The 25198-nt window shown below is 40.0% G+C and overlaps 1 protein-coding gene across 1 annotated transcript; it reads left to right on the forward strand.

Annotated features, from left to right (window-relative positions):
* Positions 1–577: 577 nt before the first annotated feature.
* LOC136144769 (cyclin-Y-like protein 1) lies at positions 578–22772 on the forward strand. The gene is made up of 7 exons (XM_065902620.1): positions 578–583; positions 5759–5859; positions 11169–11220; positions 12063–12182; positions 16033–16199; positions 19417–19579; positions 20704–22772. The coding sequence occupies exons 1-7, from the start codon at positions 578–580 to the stop codon at positions 20809–20811; spliced, it is 717 nt and encodes a 238-aa protein (XP_065758692.1). The 3' UTR covers positions 20812–22772.
* Positions 22773–25198: the final 2426 nt, after the last annotated feature.

The following is a 25198-nucleotide window of genomic DNA, read 5'->3' on the forward strand; positions in this document are numbered from 1 at the left end:
ATTTTTTTCCTAATTGTTATAAAACATTTTTGATTCATAGAATACACTGGCAAACAACCAACCAGTGAATATCCTATACAAATGAATGGGAAAACTGGCACTATTCACTTTGTATGTGTTTTTCCCATCTATTTAATAATATGAAAAATCATTAAATCATGCCAGGAGAAAAGTTTTTAATTAAATTCATAATAGCACAATAGAACAGCTCAAGGAATGTCCTTGTAGACCATGCTTTAGAACTACAACACTGAATATATATTTCTGTGATTTATTTATAATATGTTTAACTGCCTATGGACAAAAAACAACAACAAAAAGAAAACAAACAAATTACTGGCTTATTTTCCATCCAAGGATTTTCACCTTACTGTTTAAAAGTACTTTTTTTCCACTTTCGCAATGCCTGTTGGATAAGGATAAGCTCATTAGTACAGTAAATATATTCTTTAGCTCGATTAGGTCTTTTGTCCTATGTTTTCCTCCCTCCGTATACTCCATCCCTTTTCCTACCATCATTATCACACATCTTTACCTCAGGTCATACCAATCTGTGTCCCATTGCCAAGCCCTCAGCATGAAGGTTTGCATATCTGTATTCCTGGGCAGGATTATTCTTCCATTAGTAATTTATTACTCTCTATTCTTTCACATCCTATGTATTCTTCAACATACTGATCTGTTACTACCTACTTCCTCATCACAAAATGAAATGAGACTTTTTTCTCCTCTGGTCTCCAAAGAAATATAATATCAAAAGCACTTACCTCATTAGTTTAGTTAGACGATCATGTTAGTTATTTAAATATCTCTCTTAGTTAGGACTTTGTCTAACTTAGTTAGGACTTAGTCACTCAGTCGTGTCTGACTCTTTGTGACCCTATGGACTGCAGCACACCAGGCCTCCCTGTCCATCACCAACTCCAGGAGTTTACGCAAACTCATATCCATGAGCTGGTGATGCCATCCAACCATCTCATCCTCTGTTGTCCCCTTCTCCTGCTTTCAATCTTTCTCAGCATCAGGGTCTTTTCCAATGAGTCAGTTCTTCGCATCAGGTGGCCACATATTGGAGTTTCAGCTTCAGCATCAGTCCTTCCAATGAATATTCAGGATTGACTTCCTTTCAGATGGACTGGTTGGATCTCCTTGCAATCCAAGGGACTCTCAAGAGTCTTCTCCAACACCATGGCTCAAAAGCATCAATTCTTGAGCGCTCAACTTTCTTTATAGACCAACTCTCACATCCGTACATGACTACTGGAAAAACCATAGCTTGGACTAGATGGACTTCTGTTGGCAAAGTAATGTCTCTGTTTTTTAATATGCTGTGCAGTTTGGTCATAACTTTTCTTCCAAGGAGCAAGCATCTTTTAATTTCATGGCTACAGCCACCATCTGCAGTGATTTTGGAACCCAAGAAAATAAAGTCTGTCACTGTTTCCATTGTTTCCCCATCTTATTTCCCATGAAGTGATGGAACCAGATGCCATGATCTTAGCTTTCTGAAGGTTGAATTTTAAGCCAACTTTTTCACTCTCCTCTTTCACTTTCATCTTAGGCTCTTTAGTTCTTTGCTTTCTGCCATAAGAGTAGTGTCATCTGCATATCTGAGGTTATTGATATTTCTCCCGGCAATCTTAATTCCAGCTTGTGCTTCATCCAACCCGGCATTTTACAAGATGTACTCTGCATATAAGTTAAATAAGCAGGGTGACAAAATACAGCCTTGATGTACTCCTTTCCCGATTTGCAACCTGTCTCTTGTTCCGTGTCCAATTCTAACTGTTGCTTCTTGACCTGTATACAGATTTCTCAGGAGGCAGGTCAGGTGGTCTGGTATTCCCGTCTCTTTTAGAATTTTCCACAGTTTGTTGTGATCCACACAGTCAAAGGCTTTGGCATAGTTAATAAAGTCAAAGTAGATGCTTTTCTGGAATTCTCTTGCTTTTTCAGTGATCCAACGAATGTTGGCCATTTGATCTCTGGTTCCACTGCCTTTTCTAAATCCAGCTTGAACATCTGGAAGTTCAAGGTTCATGGACTGTTGAAGCCTGGCTTGGAGAATTTTGAGCATTATTTTGGTAGCCTGTGAGGTGAGTGGAATTGTGTGGTAGTTTGAACATTCTTTGGCATTGCCTATCTTTGGGATTGGAATGAAAGCTGACCTTCTTCAGTCCTGTGGCCACTGCTGAGTTTTCCAAATTTGCTGGCATATGGAGTGCAGCACTTTCACAGCGTCATCTTTCAGGATTTGAAATAGCTCAACTGGAATTCCATCACCTCCACTAGCTTTGTTCATAGTGATGCTTCCTAAGGCTCACTTGACTTAGCATTCCAGGATGTCTGGCTCTAGGTGAGTGATCACACCACCTGATTATCTGGGTCATTAAGATCTCTTTTGTATAGTTCTTCTGTGTATTCTTGCCACCTCTTCTTAATATCTTCTGCTTCTGTTAGTTCCATACAATTTCTATCCTTTATGGTGCCCATCTTTGCATGAAATGTTCCCTTGGTATCTCTAATTTCTTCAAGAGATCTCTAGTCATTTCCATTCTATTGTTTTCCTCTATTTCTTTGCACTGATCACTGAGGAAGACTTTCTTATCTCTTCTTGCTATTCTTTAGAACTCTGCATTCAAATGGGTATATCTTTCCTTTTCTCCTTTGCTTTTCGCTTCTCTTCTTTCACAGCTATTTGTAAGGCCTCCTCAGACAACCATCTTGCCTTTTTGCATTTCTTTTTCTTGGGGATGGTCTTGATCCCTGTCTCCTATACAATGTCAGAAACCTCCATCCATAGTTCTTCAGGCACAGTGTATCGAATCTGATCCCTTTAATCTATTTCTCACTTCCACTGTATAATCATAAGGGATTTGATTTAGGTCATACCTGAATGGTATCAAACTGATTTACTCATAGCTTTCTCAGTTGATGGCAATTCCATCCTTCTGTGTTATACAGAAATCATGCTTACTTGCTAGAAAAATCTGAAGTCATTCTGAACACTTTCTTTCACACGGAATATCTAATCAACTGAAAAATCTATTGGTTCTTCCTTCACATCACATATAGCACTTCACTGGTCTCACCGTGTCTACTCTGTTTCGAGAAGCCATTATTTCTCCTGTGAATTCTTGTAACAGCTAATTCTCTAGCTAACTGTTTCTATATTTGCATCCATATAATCCGTTCTCAAAATAGCAGAGGTTTTATTTTTGAAATGCATGTCTGATCACACCACTCTCCTCAAAACCCTGCTCTTCTTGCTAGCCCTCCAACATATCAGGCGTCTCCTAGCTTGCTTATCGCTTCTTAGTCTGCCTGGAGACTTTACCAGAAAACTGTCAATTTGGCTAAATCCTTCTCTTTTTTCAAATCTTTGTTTAAATTCCACATTCTCTATAAGAGTATTCTGATCACGTTATTTCAACATTAGGTTCCATGTCTAATAATGTTGAAGTTGTTTATATTGGACCAAATTTTTCAGGGAAAACAACTATAGACCCTGGAAAAATATATTAAAAAAGAACTATCAAAGATGTATTGTACCATACAGAAAATAAAGCCAACATTTTGTAATAACTGTAAATGAAACATAAAATTTTTAAACATTTTTAAAAAACATGACTCTCTGAAAGCACTGGAGTGTTACTTGAAACAGATTTGGAAGAGAATGGACATCTGAAAGAAATGTCATTGGAAGAGTTTCCTGTTTGGGAGGTTTTCCTAGGCAGAATTTGGATAAAAATCTGTGGTCTTCTTTGCTTAAGGAATTAAAGGACAAAGTTTGGGGCTACTACAGAAGCTGGAAATTGAAGGGATATATCCAGGAAAAGAGAAAACCACAGAGGGGAGAGTCAAATTGTGTCTATAATTTCTTCCCCAAACTCTGACTGACCCATGAACAATACCCACAAGAGGCAAACCCCCAGAAGCCCCTCTGATGCTAAGAGAACTAAACAGAATGTATCTGTGGCTCAGCAAGGGCAAAGCAAAGCCTGAGGTCCTCAATGTGACGGGCATTCACACACACACACAGACTCTTACATCAAACATTATACTTAATAATGAAATATAGACTCTTTCCCCAAGATCAGAAGGTGGCAGAAGTGTCCATACCCACCATTTCTAATTCAGTATTTTATTGGAGATCCTAGTTGGTGTAATAAGAGAAGGAAAATTTAAAAAAGATGTCTAAAGATCAGAAAGGATGATGTAAAACTCTCTCACCACAGATGGCTATTTATATAGAATACTGTAAAGAATATACATGACAACAAAAGAACAAATAAAGTGAATTTAGCAAGATCACAGAATATAAAGTCAATACCCAGAAAAATAAACTGCATTTCTGTATACAAGAAACAACTAAAATTTGAAATTTTAACAAATTATTTATAATAGCTCAGATCAGAAAATACTTAGGAATAAATTTTAAAATTTAGGGTATGATTTTTATAATGAAAACTACACAATTTTGCTGACAGATGACCTAAATAAATGGAAGGTGTACTGTTCTTGGGAGTCCTGGTGGCTCAGATGGTAAAGAATCTGCCTGCAATGAAGGAGACTCAGGTTCCATTCCTGGGTCGGCAAGATCCCCTGGAGAGGGAATGGCTAGCCACTTATAGGTTGGAAGACTCAATAATATTAAGATGTTAATTCTTCCAATTTGATCTATTGATTCAACGTAATCTCAAACACAATCCTGTGAGGTTTTTTTGTAGAAGTTGACAAACTGATTCTAAAATTTATATGGCTATGCAAAGGACTTAGAACATCCAAAGAAATCTTAAAAATGAACAAAAAGGACTTAGGATACCTGACTTTAAGACTTGCTACAAAGCTACAATAATAAGCACACAGTGGGGCTGGTATGAAAGTGGAAGTGTTAGTTGCTCAGTCGTGTCCAGCTCTCTTTGACCTCATGAACTGTAGCCCACCAGGCTCCTCTGTCCATGGGATTTTCCAGGCAAGAATACTGGAGTGGGTAGCTGGTGCAGGGATAGACAAATAAATCAATGGAATAGAATAGAGAGCCCAACTTTAGACGAACACTTACACAGTCATTTGACCATTTACAAAGTTGCCAAAAGCAATTTAATGGGAGAAGGAAAGCATTTTCAACAAATAACACTTGAATAATTTGACAGTCATATAGGAAAAAAAAAAGAGGACTTCCCAACTGGTTCAGACATTAAAGCATCTGCCTACAATGTGGGAGACCCGGGTTCAATCCCTGGGTTGGGAAGATCCCCTGGAGAACAGGCAGTGGCAACCCACTCCAGTATTCTTGCCTGGAAAATCCCATAGATGGAGAATCCTGGTAGGCTACAGTCCATGGGGTTGCAAAGAGTTGGACACGACTGAGTGACTTCACTTTCTTAGGGAAAAAAACCACCACCACCACCACCAACAAAGAGACACAATCTGTGTCTTCATTCTGTGGAGGAGAAAATTTGCAATATCAAAATGTGTCTCTTTGCCATGAGGCAATTTATAATAGGTGCTTGCCAGGTTCATATGTGGGTCCTTTTTCAAGAGCAGCAGTTTATACCACATTTCTCAGATCTTGCCTGTGGAAGTTAGAGTACAGAGGTTTCCCATGGAGCTGCACGTGATGCAACACTCAGCAGTTCATGGAGTATAAGGAAAATCTTAATGCTTTATCGTTTGACATTTTAACCAAGGAAAAAACACACTTTTATAGGTTTAACTTACTGTGACATTTTCTTCTACCTCCCTTCCCCTTCAGGTATCTCCAGGGCAGCTTACTAAAAAGTATAGCTCATGCCCAACCATATTTCTAGATGACAGGACAGTCAGCCAGCCTAATCTTAGAACCACAATAAAATGGTGAATACAACTAGGTTGCCAAGGCTGAGTGGCAGACCCCCTTCATGCTGAAAGCATCCTCGCCATACATAATTTCATTCGTTTGGTTTGTCCTTTTCAGTGATCAGGTTAAGAAACTGGTGTCCACTCTATGTTGGTTTCAAGGACCTCTCAATATGAGTCTTCAGTTTCCATGTTAATCATAGAGTATATGATAGAGGGGAAAGTCAGCAAGTGAGAAATCCCAGGAAAAATGTAAACCTCATTTGATTCATTTCTATTGTTATTAAGACAATGTTGAACATAATGAGAAACAGAGGTACCTGTTTATTGTGTGTTTCTAGAAAAAAATTATTTCTTTATGAGTTGGGAGAGTCCTACAACTATGTATACTAGTTTGGAAGCTACCATTAGAAGAAGGAACAGCTTGTCCCCTACTGGCACCGAAGTGAATCTGCAGTTAAATTTAACTGAACTTGGTCAGATTTATCCCACCGTGCATTTTTTTCCTGCAATATTTCTGTAGGAAATTTTACTTCTCCTTCCTCTCCCCCAAAGAGGGGGAAAATATATCAAAACCGTTTTAAAGGGCATACTCTCAAGCTTAATTTCTCCATAGATGAAATTTGTTCAACTGAGATTTTAACTTAATAGACACATTTAATTTTGTTTTTGTTTTTTTAAAATTTTTGTTTATATATGTGTATCTCTAACACGCTGTATCAATCAAAGCAGAGAACAAAAAAAGAGATGAAATTTCAGAAACAAGGCTGTGGCCAGGCTTATACTTAAGAAGACACGAACAGTGTTACGATGACGAAAACTATTCCTCAACTTCTGGAAGCCCCTCATAGTCCACAATTGGAGATGCACAGTTCAAAACACCCTAATCATGGGAATGTTCGTTTATTTAAGAGAGAGAATTAAAAACCAAACAGGATGCAGACCTTCCTACCTCCCTTGGGGTTGTCCATGGAACATTAACTAATGTCTTCTTAGCATATGAATGTTGACTTTCCAGAACAGTTTGGGAAATGCTACTTGAAAATATTAGTATCCTTATCATTAATTTTACTTTTCTGTCTTAAAAATATAATTAGCTTATAAATTTAATTTAATTTTTAATGTGCAAGGCTTTTTATTTTTTAGCTATTCAAATGATCAGTAACTTCTAACTTTAATTAAAAACAACCAGTTCACAATCATAGTAATGTAACTTTCTTATAATATTAGTTTCGGTCAAATCGTATTTCAACAAAAACTGAGCCCCATTGCTCTTTAAAGTCCTGAGTTTTGGCACTTCTCTCGTAATCACTGAATGTTTTTATTCAGCCAAGACTCTAAATCTGTGGGTTAAAAACTACTCTCACTGTGGCTAGACTCACAGCTTCTTTTGAATTCAAAAGAGCCTGATGTTCCAGTATATAATTCAGAAGTAGTTTTAAAGATTAACCTTGCTCAGACAAGTAGGTTTCATGCTTTTTATTCTCAACCTAGTCTTAGTGTTTGGAAATACAGTAAATTTTTTTCTCATTAAGTTTTAAAAATGACCATTCACATTCATTATTGATGAAATAAAGGTTTACTGAGAAATTAATAGGGCAAATTGGCTTTTAGGAATGATTTTGAAAAATACGATAGGATTAGTTTTCATTTGGGGTAGGTGAGCCTTATTAGAATCACTTATGCAACTTTTTCAAGATGTATGTCTCTGAACACATACATGAATTCCACCTTTCCTCCCTGCCCTCAAGACACAGTCTGTGGGTCTGTCTGCCTCTCTGTCCCTGTGTCTCTTTCTCTCACACACACACCCCTTTTGACAAGCTGAGGAATGATGTGTGAGGCGTGATTTCATAGACAAAAGCATCCTGAGAGATTCTGATCTCATTCATTCCTAGACTTGGCTGCACGTTGCAGTCACCTGGGGAGCTTTAAATACAGTCCTGTTGCCCAGGTTGTACCTAATGCAGTTAAATCAGAACATTTTGAAGCAGAAGCCAGGCAGTGTTTAAAGCGTCCCGGGTAATCCAGTGTGCAGCTGACCTTGGGAACCACTCTCTGCTTTGAGGGTAGGAGAAAGAGAACTACTTCTGATAATTGGTAGAACCTTGAGTAAGTCAATTTTAAGCCTTGATTCTCTTATTTGTAAAATGGGTTAAGTATCATATTAGGTTCAGTTGCCCTTTTTATCATGTAACTTTTAATTCTGTGACTTTAAAATCAATTTGAAGAAACTTTGAAGCAGTATAGAAGTATCCATCTTTGATGCTAACAGTGTTACAGGCCTTTCTGCAAATGCTAAGATTCTATAGACCAGTTACAAAGTTCAGATTTGCCTTCTCTCTATTGAGTTTCATTTTAGATACTGAGAACAAAGGGAAGCAAATACCTTAACCAGGGAACTCCTTAATGGCCTAATACACAGCATCTGTGAGTAGCTTAGGGCTGCAGTCATGTAAGAACTACCTGAGGTCTGGCACCTGTTGGCTGGTTAGACTTTATGTAAAATAGTGTGGAGATGCCTGTCGTCAGCAGTGCCCTGTGCTGCCTTGTGCCGCCTCACAGCAGTGCTCATTTCAGGGTAACTAGGCCTATCCTCAGTTTTGTGACTGTAAAATGTTGCTATTAAATTTCCTAATAATTATGTGTGAAAGTGATTTTAAATCCATTTTATTTGATATGGAGCACTTGTATTACTTACTTTTAGAGAAATAATGGAAAATAGATGTGTTAGGGGGAATACCGAACTGAATCAACTGAAATGCAGTGCCTAACAAAAAGCCACACACACAAAATCTGTATGGCTTAAATTTAACCATGTGGATAGATGATGTAACTTGTATGGGATGAGAGATTCTGTGCAGAGAAGGACAAATGACCGGGGAAATATATAATAATTTATATATTACAATAATCAACCCAAACATGTCTTCTAAGAGCACATCTATATTTTGGGTCTCCTAATTTTGCTAAAAGCCAAAGAACCTAAAACATGGGGGATACCACCTATGGGTACTGCTTTGAATTAGGGGGTGTGGGGCCCACTGGGCATCTGGTTGGTCTTACCTCTCTGCCAACCCTTTAAAATGTCTTCAGGCCTAATGTGATAAAAACCAATTATTACAATATTTTTTTTTCCTCCACAGTGTGATCTCAGCAATATATTACCACCTAAAGAACAGGTGAACTCTTTTAAAACCTGTCTTGTTATTCCAGCTAATTAATTTACACAGTATCAAGTTTAGTGTTAATAACAATAGACAGTATTAGAGTAAGCTTTTACTGTTAGAGTGCTTTCATTACAGTATTAAAGTGAATCATTTATTTTTATTTTGGGACTCTTAATTCTTTAAGTTTTATGTGGTTTATATGGATATTTACTGTATTAGAAACTGAAATTTAAAATTTAAAAAAGTAAATCCACTGTATGTTAAAACAGGCTTTCCTTAGCACTGCTGAAGTTTTGAGCTGGATGAGGCTTTGGTGTGGGGGTGCCACCCTGTGTGTCACAGAGTATTTAGCAGCACCCCGGCCTCTGCTCTGTAGGTGCAAGTAAGGTGATCTGCTTCTCTCCACATTAGGACAGGAAAACTGTCTCCTGAGGGATGAGATCACCATCTGACTGGGGACCCCAGTGTTTAACATAAGTCATTTTTTAAATGAAAAATAACCATTTTCCACAACAAAATAGTGGAGAGAATAGTATCTCATTAATAGGAGACAGTTGATTCTCATGTCAACATTGTCTTCAGTCATTTGCTTTGAAGAAGCAATATGAAGATCCAGCTACATGCAGACATATAGTTGGGAAAAGGTGAATTTTTAAAGCCTTGAGATAATTGGACATATTCTTTGATACTGTCCCCAAAATCCACATGTGCCAGTTTATTAAATTAGTTAAGATGGAGCTCCAAGTCATTATCAGTGAACTTGAGATAGATACTATGTTAAATTAATGCCCATTGATCTGTCATGTATACTGAGTGGATCTTTTTATCTGTACATGATTTTATAATATTATACATTGTCATTTGCAAAGTATTGGTTCACATGTCTTCAGACAGTGTCAAAAACTCACTCTTGTTAGTATCACTACCAGTCTTATCGGAAAAATCTTTAAGTATTTGTAAATCAAGCTCACCATAAATAAAGCTCACACTGAAAGGTACAAATTTTCCAAAAATCCTAATATTTTTAGCTTAATGGTTTGAATTTTATCATTGGCAACAAATAGTTTAGAGTTTTCTTTGAAGTGACAGGCTCACTTTGTTCATTTTTGAAAAAATGACTGTCAATTGGTGTTTCATGAAAAAAGTGGTTTAAATGTGATGTTCTAGTGGGGAAAAAGTGACTTGGTTACCAGTAAGTTACAAGTGCTCTTCCTTAGCACAGCCATATTTCAGTACATACAAATGCTTAATGCATACTTTCCACTTACTCAGAATATGAAGAAGAAGAGTAAAGGTTTAAGAACACTTAATTTTTACTCTTTCATCATGGATGTTCTTAAGTGAAGCAGATTTTTTACATTCATTTGGCCAGGAATAAGTGAATGACTTCTAATTTAGTTTCATACCACTGCCTTGATTCACACTCAGAAATGAGCAATTTTACCCACTTTTGCTTTTATACAATCATAGTTAAGTGTCAAACAGTGTAGAGGCAGGTGATGTCTTGGTATTCTTATAAAAAAACTTTTGACCTCTTGGACTTACAGGATTTCTGAAGAGGGGCCAGGGGAGATTCCCAGAGGCTTATAGACCACATTTGCAGAACTGCTGTTTAAATGGGCACAGTGCAGAAAAGTGTGGTGGAATTTAAAAGAAAAAGCCTGGTCTCTCTTAAAAGACAATTAAAATTTTTAACTCAAACTATTTGAAAGAGACCAGAAGAAATAAACAATAAGAATATAATATGAAGAACAAAAGGGGGTGGAGACAAGAAAAAATCATGAATCTCATATTTACATTCATTGAAGTTAGAAGACTTTATTGCCCACTACTACCACTTTATAAAATGTTCTTGTATATTCCATTGTGAGGTTAGTGAAGTGGAAATGTATTGGTCTACGAACATTGCCTGTTAGAAGGGGTCTGTGTGGGTAAAGGCAGCTCTGGCTGGTTGTAGAAGAGATTTCATGCAACTTGGTGTGCTGAGTATAAAATAGGTCAGAAAACCTTTCTAAGGGCAGAATCCAGGAGAATATGTAAAACTGTTTGCTTTATTAAGGTTAAGCTTCCTCTACTCCTCTCTCTACTTTTAGCAGATATGTTACTAAGCTAGTAACTCCTGAATTAATTTTTAAAATACACATTCTTATTTTATAGTGATGCCAACAGATCTTTGGACATTTTTGATGAGAGATCACATCCACTCACAGTAAGTGTCACTTTTATTGAAGGTGTATTTTTCTCTTATTACAGTTGTGTTTATTTCATGCTGAATTGCTTTGATATTAATTACTAGAAGAAAATTATTGCCTCCGGCTCAAAGCCAAGATTGTCTTCATTTAAGTCTTCTTCCCCCACCCCATATTATGTCAAGTAATTTTACCAAAAGCATATTGTGTCAGGGGTGTGACTGATAAGAACCAAGTTACGCTTTGTATGACGAATGAGCAGGTAAGTAAACATACCCAAGTAACAGAAAATGTAGCTTTTTAAAGGATGATTTTCCATAGCATCACACAATATAAACATTTCCTAACACATATGTAAGGCCTCTAAGGAGAAAATTTAAAAACTGTTTAAATTTTAAACTAATTAAAATGACAGGGTTTAAAAACTCACTTCTTCAGGTGCTCAGTAGACACACATGACTGGTGACCGCTGTGTAAGAGCACACTCTTAGAGCCTCTGGTTACAGGACAGTGGAAAGGTGTTTCCATGGTTGACTGCAGAAAAGTATGATGACGTTCAGTGATCAGCAGGACTTTGAGCCTAAAAATAGTTTGCATTTGGTTAGAATTCTTTGGGGAAGAAGGTGAAAATACATTTTCTGAGGTTGTGCTTGCATTTTTCTTTAATGAATGGTAGTGAGTATTGAATCACTATGGTACTTTAGGATCCAATTGTTTATATTTAAAAGACTACAAGATATGTCACCTAGTCAAAATTATTTTAAGTAGCACGTGGGCCCACGTGTGAAGATTGCTATCTTGAGGGTACTTTTAAGTATTTTTCTTCAGTGGATACTTAACATTGTGTTTTTTCTTCTTTCAGCGAGAAAGGGTTCTGGAGGAGTACTTTAAGCATGATCCTGAACACAAATTCATTTACAGATTTGTTCATACTCTTTTCAGTGCCGCCCGGCTGACTGCTGAATGTGCAATAGTGACTTTGGTAATATATTTTTCTCTTAATAGAAGCATCTCTAGAAAATTTTTTCTTGTACAGAAGATATGGGCCTGTTTTTCAAATGAAAGTAGGTTCCTGAAATGATCATCAGAACTTTATTAAAGAGAAATGTATCAAAAAGAATTAAAACATACAGATTTGAGCTTTAGTAATCATCATGATTTAAAATGTTGCCATTGCTTTTCTCATCACAAAGCAGTTGATGTTAAAGGCAGCAGGAGAGACGTCTGGTTTCTCCTTCCACACCTCAGGACGCATGGGCACACAGTGCACACAGGTGCACACCGGCAAAGTGCGCTGGGTGGTGGGATGGAGGCGGTCACTGCACTTCCTGGCCCACGGCAGGTGCAGATTCAGTGTGTTTCTGAGTCTCAGGCTGTGTTGCCTAGGCAGTTGTGATGTGTGTCTTGATTGAGACCGACTGCCTTCACCTGCCTGGCCTTGGACGGCAGTGTTAACCATCTCTACTGTCCTCTGGTCCTGCGTGTGAAGGTGCCCAGGCCTGGGGTGTCAGCAGTGCTCGGAAAGGCTTACTCAGGTTAGCCTGCCAAGCTCCAGCTATGTGAGGACCTTTCTGTCATCCGTACCGAGTTCCTCTGGTAAGATTTTATCATTTCAGTAACACATCATGCTCAGCTGAGAGCTAGTGGGGATTGCCCAGCTCCTCCCTGTAGCAGATCTATAGGGGAAAGTCAGCTGCATGGTCTGAAGGGAGGGCCTGCGTCCACCGCTGCCCGCGCCTCTGCAGGCAGAGTGTGGGAGAGGAGGCTCCCCTCAGTGGGCCCCGGGTCAGACGCAGGCCTTTTCTTGGAGCTGCAAGCCAGCTACGGTGCTTAGTTAGCATGTGCTTGAGAGAGGCAGGAGTGGCGCTGGCACGTGCAGAGCTGGGAAATGCAGGCAGGAGAGAGTGTGTGGGTTGGAAGAGGGGCCTTTCTTTGTAGACAAGTTAAGCCCGATGGACCTGTGAGACAGCAGAGTGACAGTGTCTAGCAGTCATTTGACTGTATGGGATTGGAGCCTAAAGCTGAGCAAGAGGCAGGGAATTACGTGTAGCTGTTCAAATGCAGAGAAAGTACGTTAAATACAAGTTGAGGAGAAGATAGATCTGTGGGGACCATCAGCACTTAGAGGACACGTCCCCAGAGGAGTGGCTGGAGTGGGAGGAAACCCAGCAGAGACTCAGAAGAGCTGCCAGGAGAGCTTGAGGAAGGAGAGCACGGCGCACGTGCCGAGTGCTGCCAAGGAGCTCCTTAGGGCATAGACAGGCACCAGATGCCTGCCTGTGTCACGGTTCTAAGTGCTGGGCACAGAGGAGAGTCCTTGCCTTTCTGAGGTGAGCATAGCAGACATAAGGGTTTTGTTTTTCTCTAGTTTTTATGGAGTATGGCTCATTTACAGTGTGTGTAAGTATCGGGTGTACCACAGAGTGTAAGACTTTTTAAAATGAGTATTTTAAAAAGGTGACTGCTTGAAGTAGTAGTGAAAGCTAGAAAGAGAAAGCAAGGTAAAGGGATGGAGAGATTAGAGGGGCTTCCCTGGTGGCTCAGACAGGAAGCAGTCTGCCTGCAGTGCAGGAGACTTGGGTTCCATCCCTGGTTTGGGAAGATCCCCTGGAGAAGGGAGTGGCAACCCACTGCAGTATTCTTGCCTGGAGAATTCCCCATGGACAGAGGAGCCAGACGGGTCCATGGGGTCACAGAGTCAGACACGACTGAGCGACTTAACGCATGCACGCTAGAAAGACCAGGAAGAGCCTCCTTACAGAGGTGAGATCTGAACCAGGACCTGGCTGGACTGAGGAAGATGAGGGGCCTGGTAGCGCAGGCAGGGGGCAGAGCACAAGGCGCAGACAGGAACGGGTTCTGTGCTGAGGGATCAGCAAGGTGCCCCTGTGATCAGCGTAGGGAATGCGGGAAGGCACAGGCGATGAGGTCACAGAAGGACGATGGCCTCTCACACGGGGCCTCGTAACTAGCAGGCCACAGAAGTGACCTGTTTGATGGGAGAGCCCTGGCAGATGTTGAGCAGGCCCGTGAAGTGCACTTAATCTGAGAGGCTCTCCTGGCTGCTCTGGGGAGAACAGACGGTGGTTGGCGGTCAGTGGAAGCAGAGAAGTTAGGAGGCAATGGCAGTGATAGAAGCCAGAAGTGACGGACAGAAGAGCAGAGCCGGCAGGTGACCAGTGAAAGTGGAGATAAGAATTCCCAGCAGACGGCAGTGCGATAACTCAAGCGGAGGTCTTTGGTCCCAGCAGCCAGGCGTGTGGCAGTCTCTCAGCTTTGAGGGCAGGCCTGGGGAGTGGGGCGCCGTGATGAAGAGTGCTGACTGTTTGTCATGAAGGCAGCAGTGACCACGCCTCAGTAATTTCAGCGGGGCAGTGGCGGCCAGGGGCAGACTAAATGGGCTAAGGAGAGGATGGGTCATGAGGAGCCAGTGTCGGAACATTTCCTGAAGGAAGTGTTCTAAGGGGTGGTGACAGATGGGCTGAGAACATGTAAGAGAACATTGGAGAAAATCTCTGACAGAGAAGGGGGGTTGTTCAAGAAGAGATGAATTGTGGGAACAGTGTTGTGCAGAAATGAGAGGTGGGACTGACTTCATTCATAGAAGAGTTAGCTTCAGGGAAAAGAAAGAGATGTCCCTTCCACTGAGACAGGAGGGCAAGTGGTGTAAATGAGACCAGGTTTGCCTTTAGTGAAGCTGAGAGGAAGCTGAGGGACTGCCCCTAAGGTTGAACTGCCTCTATCAGTGCCATAATACAGTAGAGGGGCGGACCCTGTGGGAGACTCGTTCTTAGAGAGTACAGGCGCACGCGGAGTTCTCTGGGGAGTGGGGGGCAGAAGTTCACTAAGGGTATATAATCTCAGTAACCGTGTTTGAAACACAGTTGAGTTTGGAGAGTTTTGGCAGATCGGAGCTGTCAGTCTGATAACGGGACATTTTTCTTTTTGTCAAATGGCATATATTTTCTTCTGCAGAGGTAGCACCATCACAACTTATGTCTTTAATCTTTACTCAGCTGTTAACTTGGTCTGGTTCGTTATAGAATAGCCATTTGACACATATAAAAGAAGCCATGAAGTCATCCCACAGACTACCTGGCAGATTTAGAGGAGCCCCAGGGATTCAGACACCGGCAGCTCTTAACCACCTTAGAACCAAACAAATTGACTAAGTTGCAGAATATGTAAGACAAATGAGTTATGAAATAACGGAGATGTGAACAAAAAGCTCTTTCTGTGCACGAATCTTCCCTAAGAAGGCTGACCAAGTGTAAAGCACAGCTGCTTTGTGCTGCCTGTCCTGCTCTGCCACGCAGCAGCCACTGGGAGGCTCTCTTGACCACCAGTTATTATCTTCAGGTTCACCCTCTGAAGAGAAGATAAAGAACTGCTCAGTCTTACCAGAGTTTTACATACTCAAGCTTTATGTAAAATTGCCACGTACCCACCACCAGTATGGTAGGTACATTGCACACGGTAGGCACTCAAACATTTACTGAACATTTGAATCGATGCTGGGCTATACGTGCTGCCTTTTACAAGTGGAAAGGTAATAACACAATGCCTGTCTTTAGAATGCTGAGATGTCCTTTCATTCCTGCGACCAAAATTGGGTTGGAAATTCACATGGGCAGAGTAGAAATACCAGACTGACAGAAATATTTGCCTTACAACTGTGACCTGGCCTTTGGCCTTGGCTGGCCGAGCAGAAGTCTCTGTAGAACCAAAGAATAAAAGACATGTTAAAAACAGATGAAACCTATCATTCCTAACAATTCTATCACAGCCCTTAAACTGAACTAAAACCAAAGGTCAGTCCTCTACTTTTGCAGGTTTACTTAGAAAGGCTTTTAACTTATGCTGAGATCGACATTTGCCCCACTAACTGGAAAAGAATTGTTTTGGGAGCCATTCTTCTTGCCTCCAAGGTTTGGGACGATCAGGCTGTTTGGAATGTGGACTACTGCCAGATCCTAAAGGACATTACAGTTGAGGACATGTGAGTTTGTAAGGTTACGGTGAACTGTCTAACCATTTTCCAATACCTTATTTGCTCCCATAAAGTTTACAGCTTAAGAAATGTTACATTTTAAGAAAGGTTACATTGCGCAGAGAGCTGAATTAGGTATAAATATAAAATTAGACTTCTTTCTGTCTAGCTGTAGTATAACCATTTGTATTTCCCATCATTCATTAGTTAAATCTTGGTGTGTTACTGTTGTAATATTCTGCTTGATAAATTGAAATTACTTTTCTGGTGGTTTTTACCATTTTACAAGCTCACTACCAGAACAGCATGGTGCAGTAAATAACTTCACGTCTTTCTTAAAGCTGTCTACCAGGTCCAGTCTGTTTTTAAGAGACACATGTCTGGCCTTGGAAGTTAAGTGGTCACTGCTGAGGTCTTAGCACCTCCAGACTACTGAGGTTATAACTTCAACTTGAGTCACACATTGTATGTTTGTTTTTGCAGGTCTTTTCTTCTTTTGTAATCTGAGGTTGTCTCTAAGGTTCTGTTGTTACAGAAACCATGATGTACAGATGACCAAATAGAAAGGTTTTAGATCTCTGTGTTCTGTCTCCTCCACTGTCAGGAGTGTTCCCCCTGTTTAGAAGTAGGTCTGCCGAGTTAGGAAACTCCTTTGTCTCAGGTAGCCCGGGAAGTGTCAGTGGGGCCTCACCCGGGGCACTCAGCAACCACAGCGGTACTTGGTGGGGCCTCGAGTTAACTTGGGGGGTTCCTCACAGATGGCATGCTCCCATGGGCATGAAACATCAGGCTTGCTGTCTGGCTGCAGGGAAGGGCCCCGAGGGTGGGAGGCAGCAGGAACCAGAGAGGTATTTGCAGCAGACTCTAGAAGTGTTCACTTGACAGCAAAAATGTCCTTGTGGGTGGCATTTAGGAAAACGTAAAGGGGTACCTCTTTATTATAGTGAACAGCAGAGGTCATGGCAGGCAGTGGCAAGAGTTTGTTTTTGTTACCTTTGCCCCTGACTCTTAATTCAGATTTACCAAAGTGCATATTTACAACTGAAGCAAAGAAGCTTGTGACTAAGAGAAGGGACCAGTGATTGTTGGTAGCTGTCAAAGTGACTTTTGGTGAAAATGTCCACTTTGATGATAAAAAGTGTCATGGTGATATTGCTGGTAGCCACCTTAGTGTTACGGCAGATAATTCGAGATAAGTAGAAGTACTTTTAGAATTTGTAGAAACTAAGGTGACATTGAGCACCACTATCATCCATCTTTAAACTGGTTCCTTGAAGGAAGGAAAATGTGTAATCATAAACACCAGGTCTGCCATGATGGCAGCTGAAATTTTCTCAGAACCTGCAACTAAGCTGACGGGGGCTCTGGGTCCAGTTACAGCATCAGAGAACATGCAGGGGAAGGTGTGTGGATGTTCATAGATGTGAGCCCAATAGCACTGATGGCAGTGTCTAGCTACAGGAAGAAGCTAATTGTAAACAGCACTTTTCTGTGTACAACAGAATCACCAGGAGCTATGTTCGTAATAGGTTGCTTTTGCTTATGATCTTTGGAAACTGGAAAGCATTACAGCCAAGTGTTCAAGTCACATTTGTCTCATCCCCCTGCTGTTGGCAGCTATTTGTAATGGTCTCATTTTGAGTCTACATTGAAAAATTGGCATCTATCAGCTTTTCCTTAAAAGTTTTCTAACATCCATGTATCTTGTTTGAATATATTGAGCAGCTGCTGTTCAGAAAATTTGCTGCCCCTATAAATGGCATGCTCTTCAGTCATCTAGTCATTTAAAAAAAAAAAAAAAAAAACAACGCAGAAGCATATTCTGTAGTCCTAATGCTTTTTTCTTCAGTAAGTAAAGCTCTGTTAATAGACATGTTAATCCTATGAAGTACTGTATTTCCACACAATTAAAATATATTAGTGGAAGAGAATATAAAAGGGATAGTGAAGTGCATTTATTCCTGTAGTAAATTAAGTCCTGATTAGCTGATTATCAAAACATTTTCTGATTTATATTTCTATAGACTTATGGCCATATGAACAGGAAATTAATTTTGGAGGTAGGTTCAGTTAGGTTTAACATTCAACAAATGAGAAACCTCATTTCTGCTCACACTCTGCTCTCCACGCAGGAGAACATCAAACATTTGATGACTTACCAATGGATAAAAGATTAACAGTTTAAAACCAGGAAGCAAATATTTTGAAAAATAAGTCACTTTCATTTGTCTGGGTATTTATCATTTGTATATAATTAACTCTTTAAAATGATTGCTGTGAAAGTGGTAAGACTTACTCTGATTTTATTTACTTAAACATTAGACAAGCAAATGACTGTGTATGGTCCCACAGGAAAGATCTGCCCCCAGGACCCTACTTTCCCACTTCATTGAATTCGCCCCCTGCGTGCCTGTGCGCCTTCTGTCCTAGTCAGGGCCGGCGGACAGAGCACAGGGGGAACTGCTCCATCGGGATCATTGCTCAGGTGCATTTAGTCTAGCCAAGACGTCTCCCCTTAATCCTACTGCCTCCCATATCTTAAAAAGTGTATCCCATCCTGTCCCAGGAACACCTTCTGGTCCTACTGGGGTTAAGAGGAACAGAAACTTGCATTCTGCCCTTTGCCACAGTCCCCTGCACTGGAGCGGGGGGAGGGGATTCCCTTTCACATCGAGTGTAGCTTATTTATTTATTTATCTGAGATGAATCCTTGTTGCCTCAAGAGTCTTCTCCCCTCAGAGATAATAGCAGTGGCTCTCCATGACCCCATTTGTGCCGCGGTGATGTGCCTACTCCTTTTCTTGGTGTGTCTCTACTTCAATAAGCCCCTTCCTGTTATCGGTGAAAATGTCTGCAAGTTCTCCAGAGCTAATAAACAGCATACATCATTCCTTTCATCTGATGACTATAGCGGGGCCTTGTGAGTGAGCGTGGAGCATGAATGCCAGCTGCACTAATGGAACTCTGAAGAATGAGCTCCCGAGTCAGCAGCATGGGTGCATAAGAGGGCCGTAACCGCCCCACCTTGTCCCAAACTCCAAATGCCAGGACGCAGGAAGAACCACAAAGAGCTATACCTTGTTTGAACATTAGTGTGTTAATCCAGCTGGGGAGCCATTGTTTGTTTCCAAACTGTGTTTAGAGCTGTTGTGGCACAGAATGGGCTTCTGAAGGTAGCCCAGCTGACTAAAATTGTCCTGTGTTGGTTTGTCTTCTCCTCCCCCAGGAATGAGATGCACAGGCACTTTCTGGAGCTCCTTCAGTTTAATATTCATGTTCCCGCCAGTGTTTATGCCAAATACTACTTTGACCTTTGCTTCTTAGCAGATGACAAAAACCTGAGTTTTCTAATTGCTCCTCTTAGCAAAGAAAGAGCACAGAGCCTAGAGGTAAGACTGGGGATTCACTAACTGGGTTTTGTCAGCCACCAAAGCCAGCATCTGTGGCTGACTTACACTACGCAGTGACTAACAGTTTGAAGAGCTTATTAACCCATTGGCATCTTATTCCCTGTGTCTTTTATGGGTTAGACAGAGATCTCACATTATTTTTTTAAAAAAAATTACAGATATCTCTTATGTAACCATAATTCAGAATATTTTAAATCAGATTTAATTGTTTTTAATGGTTTTCCATTTGAATCTCCACACTTACATTTAACCATACAGGAATAATTTCTTATAATTGTATCCCTAATCATATGTACACTGATAATTACTTACCACTCTTAACTGCCTGAGCTTGTAGTGTGTGTTTGTGTGTATCACAGTTCAGCCCCATGAGTTTATTAGACCAGAAGCATCAGGGGCTAACCTGTGAGACCTATACTTGGAAATTATAATGTGGGTTCAGAAACTGGATGTAGAAAGTAGGTGGGTTTTTAATGGAAGTGGTAACATACATGGGATGAAGTAATTTGTAGTAGTGATTTGAAGAGTAATTTGAAGTAATTTGTGATTTCTGGTGGGTATACAGCAAAATTTACAACTGAAATGAATACATATAAAGTTGACACTTTTTCCAGTACCTTGGTACTTTAGAAATAAGACATTTTTCTACGATAGTTTACATGCATGTGAAATAGCACCTTGTAGTGCTTCATCACTAGGCCTTTCTTGCCTTCAGCACACACCTGCCTCATTAAAATGCTCTTAGTGCGAAGTAAATAATGAAGACTGAATAGAGGTTGAATAGCTGGGTAAACACTGATTTTGCTCAGGTGTGTTCATTATGCTTAAGGATCTAGTATGTAGTTAACATCATATTGCTGTTAGATGGGGCCTATTTTGGGAACCCAGTTTTTAAATATGTTCCTCCCTGCCCCAGCAATCTCATCATAGCCCTTGGAGAATATTATCTTCGGGAATCAGCAGTGTAGATATGAGCTATCCAAAGTAGCAGCAACTGTCAACCTAAATGAATGCAGATGTGTGGCTTATCAATGCTGCTTTCTTTACGGTTGGAACTTTTTCCCCCCAATTATACTTATGTTCTATCTGATTGACTTTTTTAGGCCATCTCCAGACTGTGTGAAGATGAATACAGCAGAGTTGCTGTGAGAAGGTCTTTCAGCGCTGATAATTTCATTGGTATTCAGCGCTCCAATGCCATCCTCTCATAAACAGAGAGAGGTGAGGGGTTGTAACATCATGAACCCCTCGTAACAAGGACTGGAGAAATACCACCTCTCCTGCTCAGAAACCAGCAAAGTTAGTATTTTCACCTAGAAGAAAGACACTAAATTCAAGAGACTTGCAGACAGCAAAGGTTATGGTCATAGGAAAAAACTGGACCTTGTCAAGGTAGCACACTCTTCTGTCCTTTTTAATGTAAACAGAGTTACAAAAACCACTCCAAAGCTAAAAGCTCCCAACCCACCCACAGATATTTGCTTACTGTGTGGGCCGATAACTGTCAACTATGTGAGGTTTTTTTTAATAGTTTAAATTTTTAGACTTTAAAGACACTATATAACTTTTACTTTTTCCTATTTTTCTCACCCATATTGCTGCATATTCCTTTAGAATCAATGCAGTATTACCATTCAAACATGGGACTCCTAACAACTCATAAAGCCACTTAGGAACAGCCTGTTGTAGCATTGTTAGGTTTTGAAGGATTCTTCCTCCCTATTTCATTGAAGCTGCTAGTCATTTTTGGCAATCAGTGTAAACCAAAAACCTGCTGAATAACACCTGTCATTCAGTCTTTTGCAAGCACTACTTACTAGCATGTTAGCATGTTTGGGATCATAAGCAGAGAAAGCATGCTGTTACCTACTTCTCTTGGGTCCGCGCTGCGTTTCTTGTTAACTCCAATGGTGCTTCTCATTTTCTGATGATTTTCCTCTTTGTTAAATACTTGTATTAAAGGATATTTTCGTAATTCCAGCCAACCTGTTAGTCCAGGAATAAGCAGATAGTGAAATAGAAAGTGTCCCAAAAGTCTTGGTGCAATTTTAAGGTTTAATACAGTGTGCTTGGACACTCCAGGACACTGCCGGAGAAGTATAAATGCTACAGACGCAAAATATCACTTGAAAGTCTACTTGAATTTCTTCTAAACTCATTTAGTTTTGTAAATCTTGGATGTTAAGCTTTTAATTTGAATTTTTTGTTTCAGTCCCTCTTGAAGATGGCAAACAATAGTCTGAAACAAAAGATTAAAATTAAGAGCTTAATGTTTAAAATTTACAAAACTAAATGAGTTTAGAAGAAATTCAAGTAAACTCTTAGGTGATGTTTTTTTAAGTTTGTAGCATTTATATTTCTACAAGTATCACAGCTTCAAATTGCACAAAGACTTCAGGAGGATATCTTGGATCTTTATAGACCTGGCCTCCTCTTTTTAAAATAGTCCTTTGCCTGACTGGGCTGTTGATCTGCTTGAGCATGGAAGTTTCTTTTTTCTAGGTTTGGTAAAGGAATTACGAACAATAACATTAGTTCTCAGTAATAAACTGAAAGGAACGGGACCCTAGTAGTGGTGACAGGAAAGTAAGCGACATGAAACAGCTTTTCTGTTCTGCGTGTTAACCTGGCTGTAGGTGTGTCACTTGAAGTTGTTACTTGAGGAAAGATAAATCTTAGGAACCCTTACCTCAGGCTTTTAAAACACAGGGTACCACTTAGCCACCAGGAAGCCCACTAAAAGACAGGAAGGTCCAGTAATCAGTCTCTTAGGAAATTGGTAATGATGTCACCTAAACTTGAAACATTTAAAAAAAAAAAAAAAGTGTTCTCAACTATGTAAAATCTTTCTCCTACCTTCTCAAACATAATCCTAGGAACTTTGCCTGTAAACAAAGCATTTCTGGGCCAGAAATATTTCCTCTCTTTATAGCAAGGCTTCACATTATATTGAGTGCCACAGGTTCCATCATTTTTAAAGGACAGAGACATAAATGATAAATAATGGATATAAAATATTACAGTCTACCACCTCAAAAAATATTGTTTATGGAGCTTGGAGATTCAAGTATCGATTGCAGTTTTATTTTGAAAAGAATGCTCCAACTTGTGTGGTTTTTCTTCCTCATGTTTATATTAAAAGAAAAGCTAATAAACTCTATTTTAATTAAAATACGTGGCTGTTGTGCACCTTCTCACTGCTCACATAACATCACGGCTCTGCTTAGTGCAAATGTTCTCAATCCGCTCTGATAGGCAGGCCTGAAAACATTTTCCGACTACGCATTCAAAAGTTGCTTTGACCTTTGCCTTTAGTTAAGAGGCATTTATTTCTTTGGCTTATGTTATTTTCAACCAGAAGATAATTTAGTACACTTAAAATCACTGGCTGTGGCGCTCAGTGGCATAGTGCATTCGATGGCACTTTGGAATTGTGTGTTATTGTACCAACAGGGGAAAAAAGCACATTGGAAGATAAAAGGTAAAACACAGGAAAGAGTTACAGAAGTACTGGTGAATCAGAACGTGAGTTACTGAGGATTTCAAGCCACTGAACAGGAAAGAAAGTGGAAGAAGAGGAGGTAGAACTGCGGTTGTTATAAAGAGGGTGACTGCTAAGCAAGCCATGTAATATACCAGATCACCATAAGGTTTCTTTAAGACCCTAGTCACTGCACTCGCACAATATTCCATCACTCCTGATAGTATTGTTGTGTCTTCATCCACCTTAATTCACTACCTAAGTTCAGATCTTTTAACTTTGTTCTTGGTAAGTTGTTGATTAGGAGAAATAATCTGAATTAGTGCAGAAGGAGAGAAAAACTATGACAAATCACTAAGATAGCTTGTACCATGTAATAATATGCCAGTTACTAAGCAGAAATGCTGTCACATCTTGAGTGGTCAAAGGTTAAAAAAAAGTGGGGGTAGGAACACTGCTTGGACACGACTGTAGCTTGAAGACAAGTTAGAATCACTAAAAATTGCTCTTTCAGTGTTAATTCTAGAGACAATTACAGCCATTTTGATAAATGGAAAACTTAAAGGTTCTCATAAGTACTATAGGGCATGAAAACTAGTTCCTAGTAGGGGCCATAGGGTAGTGTTGAGATTTTATACCTAGGAAGAGTTTATTCCCTAAAGTACTAAGACTATAAAAGAATACCTCAACTCAAATTTATTTTCATTTTTGGTTTTTGGAATATACTGACGGTGCAATTTTAACTAGAATACTGTGAACTGAACTTTATAAGGACAAGACAAAGGTTTCAAATCTATGTTTGAACCAAATGAAATTGTCATTTTTCTACATTAAATTCACGTGGTTCACCCTAAGACAACTTAGGGCCCAGTGTTTCTGAGAAGTTTTTTCCATTCTGTATCAGATTCTCCTGATCCTATTCTATCACATCTAAAGTACCCTGTATGCCCATTATTGAAATTCAACATTGCTAAATCCTGGTTTTATAACAACTCATGTTTCATTTGTTAGTTTTCCCATTTTATAAGATATACCATTACTTGATTTTTTAAAAGTGCTGATGAAGTCAGTATTTACTGGAAAATCATTCACTCTATATTTCAGGTTATGCAATGTTTGGGAAGTGTTTCCATACAGCATGTAGGTTACCTGGACTCTTTGATCACACAAGCCTTCTAACCACGTGTAGAGTGACTAGGACTGTTCCTCGCCCAGAAGCTGTGGTCTGTGAGTTCAGAGCTACTAGGTAAAGCACCTGATGGCTGGCAGAGCCTCTCTCAGGCAAGCGCTAGTTTCTGTGCAGAATCTGTTGATTATCCCTAGCATCTACCAAGGATTAGATCACCTAAGATCTCAACCGTTGGCCACTTACCACCCTGGCTAGCCTGATACTGCCAGCAAAAATAAAATCCAGGAGCCCTTCAGCAAAGTCTGGTCTCTCGTACACAGGTGCAGTCTGGTTTCTGAGGCAATTTAGTCTATTTTAAATGGGTTTGGCAGATGAGAGAACAATTTACTTAATGTGAAACAAATTTTAAGAATACCATTTTGTGGTTTAGGGAACTCTAGGATGCAGAAAGAACTAGGAAAGTGAAATAGAAATTAAGAGGAATCCAGAGTCAAATGAAAGGTGGTTAACATTCTTTAAAAAAGGCCCAGGTAAATGTGAAGGGAGCTAGTAATTTGAATATTAGAAAAATTCAGTGACAGCCTCAGAACCTAAGGTACTCAAGAATGTGTCCATATCTACTCAGATTGTTCTCCTTACTTTTTCTTAAAACATCTATTCCTTCATCCTAGCATTCTCATTTCCAACCTTTACTTCTGGCTCCCCAGACGGTGGCCTTGTATTTCCTCCCTGTGAGAACTGACTCTTCCAAGGGCAAAGGTTCAGTGTTTGGTCACCTCCCACTGGCCTCTCTCAAGAGGATCATCTCAGCTTCACCCTCTAACTTTCTGCTAGTGCCAAATGTGGCAGTGCTTGATGCTGGTTACTACTGTGATCCACTTTCAAAGCCTTAGCAGGTTCCAGGAAGTACAGGATTTATATGGCTCACAGGCTAACTGGTCCCTGTGATCCCCTTTAATCAACTACTTGGGCCCTCCTCAAGGTGCTT

Source organism: Muntiacus reevesi, chromosome 12, assembly GCF_963930625.1.
Source record: "Muntiacus reevesi chromosome 12, mMunRee1.1, whole genome shotgun sequence".
NCBI classification, from domain to species: domain Eukaryota; kingdom Metazoa; phylum Chordata; class Mammalia; order Artiodactyla; family Cervidae; genus Muntiacus; species Muntiacus reevesi.